The 2,587-nt window shown below is 39.4% G+C and overlaps 1 protein-coding gene across 1 annotated transcript; it reads left to right on the forward strand.

The window, feature by feature from the left end:
* The first annotated feature begins 839 nt into the window (after nt 1–839).
* Nucleotides 840–1,495, forward strand: LOC100765781 (DNA-directed RNA polymerase II subunit RPB7). The gene has a single exon (XM_027421035.2). It carries the CDS (start codon nt 855–857, stop codon nt 1,371–1,373), a length of 519 nt encoding a protein of 172 aa, XP_027276836.1. The 5' UTR covers nt 840–854; the 3' UTR covers nt 1,374–1,495.
* Nucleotides 1,496–2,587: the final 1,092 nt, after the last annotated feature.

The raw sequence follows: 2,587 nt of genomic DNA on the forward strand, positions 1-2,587 counted from the left end.
GCCATTACCCTGGAAAAATGTAAGCAGCTCACTCAAGCTGAAATGGATATTTAACTCCACTGCTGGTGGGATTGCCATGAATATTTTTCTTATGGCAAATGGGAATGGTCCATCAGTGAAGACAGAGGTAATGAATGTAGGCTGCAATTGAAACAAGCTTGTGAAAACTCCATAAGTACATGGAGCACAGAATGAAAGATACATGGTTTTCATGGGATAACATTGGCAGCAATGACCTTGTACAAGGCAATGGAAATAAAGAATTCAATGAACTCTATACAGAAACCTCCTCTTTCTTGTCAACACAGAAAACCGCTCTGAAACTTCAGTGATTAATAGTGATTGAATTCAATAATGATTAGCTTAAGCATCTGCTATTGGCATCTCCTGAGCTGTAATATGACCTTTTTTTCGTTAATTAAAGACATCACTGATCCAAGTAGACTTGTCTGATGTTTTTAACCCCACTGCATGCGGAAGACACTGCCCTGAATAAGGACCCCAAAGAAAATTAACATAGGCTTTCTCTTCAGACCCAACTGTAAATGTAATTCAAACCCAAAAGTGACCATTAGGTTAATTGTACCTATGAGTACTTTAGGGTTATAAACAGGATTCTGGGATCAGATAAATGCTGATTTCACTTAAGCTATGCATTAACTACTAGAATATATGTTTATATACAAATATATATGAGACTGCTTATCTTGGCATTCTCCAGAAGAAAAGTCATCCTTCATAATGCAAATTAAAACATGTATATATTACAAAATTGTGATGATATTATTGCTAGGATTGAGACGATATATAAGATTGCTAATGTGGTGACTGTGCTACCCCAACTTCTGCTGAAGATGTTTTATCATATTTCCCTGGAGCACGAGATCCTGCTGCATCCATGCTACTTCGGTCCCAACTTACTCAACACGGTGAAGCAGAAGCTCTTTACTGAGGTGGAGGGGACCTGCAAGGGGAAGTATGACTTTGTAATTGCTGTCACCACCATCGACAATATTGGTGCAGGTGAGATCCAGCCAGGCCAAGGTTTTGATCTTCATACAGTTAAGTTCAAGGCTATTGTTTTCCAGCCCTTTAAAGGTGAGGTGGTGGATGCTGTGGTCACTCAGGTCAACAAGGTTGGACTTTTCACAGAAATTGGGCCCATGTCCTGCTTCATCTCTCGACATTCCATCCCATCAGAGATGGAGTTTGATCCAAACTCCAACCCACCTTGCTACAAGACAATGGGTGAGGACATTGTGATTCACCAGGATGACGAGATACGCTTGAAGATTGTGGGGACACGTGTAGATAAGAATGACATTTTTGCTATTGGCTCTCCGATGGATGACTACTTGGGCCTCGTGAGCTGAGTAAGGAGCCTCCAGCCTTTTTTGGTCCTGATTTAGAGAATGTGACTTTCCTACTTGGTACATCATCTAGAGGTTCAGTCTGGACACTGTTAGAGAGGCAAGGAAAGTCCCTTGTCCCCAGAAGACTGAAGGTACTTTTCGAACTGAGCTATTCTCAAACTTTTTACTGGGTTCTAACAATAAAAGGTCTTTGGTTCTCATGGGGAAAAAAAGGATTTTGCTAATGTATACACAATTCGCTAATTGTTCCTTTAAAATTTTCCCCATTTTTAATTTAAATTAGAAAAAAAGATTGTTTTACATGTCAATCCAAGTTCTCTCCCCTGCACTCCTCCTCTGCCCCCCCACTAAAGCCCTATCTATTCCATACCATTTCTGCTCCCCAGGCAGAGCAAGACCTTCCATGGGGGATCTTCAATGTCTTTCATATCCTTTGGGATAGGGACTAGGCAATCCCCTGCGTGTCTAGGCTGAGGGAGTATCACCCAAAGTGAAATAGGCTCCCCAAATCCACTCCTATGCTAGAGATAAGTGCTGATCGACTTTAAGAGGCCCCATAGATTTCCCAGGCCTCCTCCTTGACACCCAAATTCATGGGTCAGGGTTAGGGTTAGGCAGATGGTAAAGACTGAAAAGAGCAATTAAGAGAATGAAAAGAAAGATGATGAGGAGGATAGTAGAGAAAAGGAAAAGGAGGAATGAAAGATGAAGACTATGATAAGTTGGTTCTAGCACAGCATTTTTTGTCTATATAGCATTTAATGTCCCTGTTTTTTAAGAAAAATGTTGAAATGTAAAGCTGTGCAAAATTTGTTTTGAACTGTACAGTGTCTTTTTGACAATTAGCACACTACCAATGGTGTCTTTATATAGCCCCATTATGCTGGTATTTTCAATAGCCACTAACCTTGTCTGCTAGAGTCTAGGGGTGATAATTTGGCATGGAAATTTAAAGAAGGTTCTTGTTGGTGCACAGCACAAATTAATTCTATACAGGAATGGCAATTTTTGTTGTTTTATTGTGTTTTGTTTTGTTTTAATCTTTGGTTATCTCTGATGCAACGTATAGCAGGATAATTTCTGTTTGTTAACTGAATACCACTATGTAATTGCAAAAAATGCAGCTGTTTTGTTGACATGCTGAAGGCTTCTAAGTACATACATTTTTTATTTAAAAAATAGATTAATTATGGTTTAGTAACATACCAAATTTG

This window comes from Cricetulus griseus, chromosome 6 (genome assembly GCF_003668045.3).
Source record: "Cricetulus griseus strain 17A/GY chromosome 6, alternate assembly CriGri-PICRH-1.0, whole genome shotgun sequence".
NCBI lineage: Eukaryota > Metazoa > Chordata > Mammalia > Rodentia > Cricetidae > Cricetulus > Cricetulus griseus.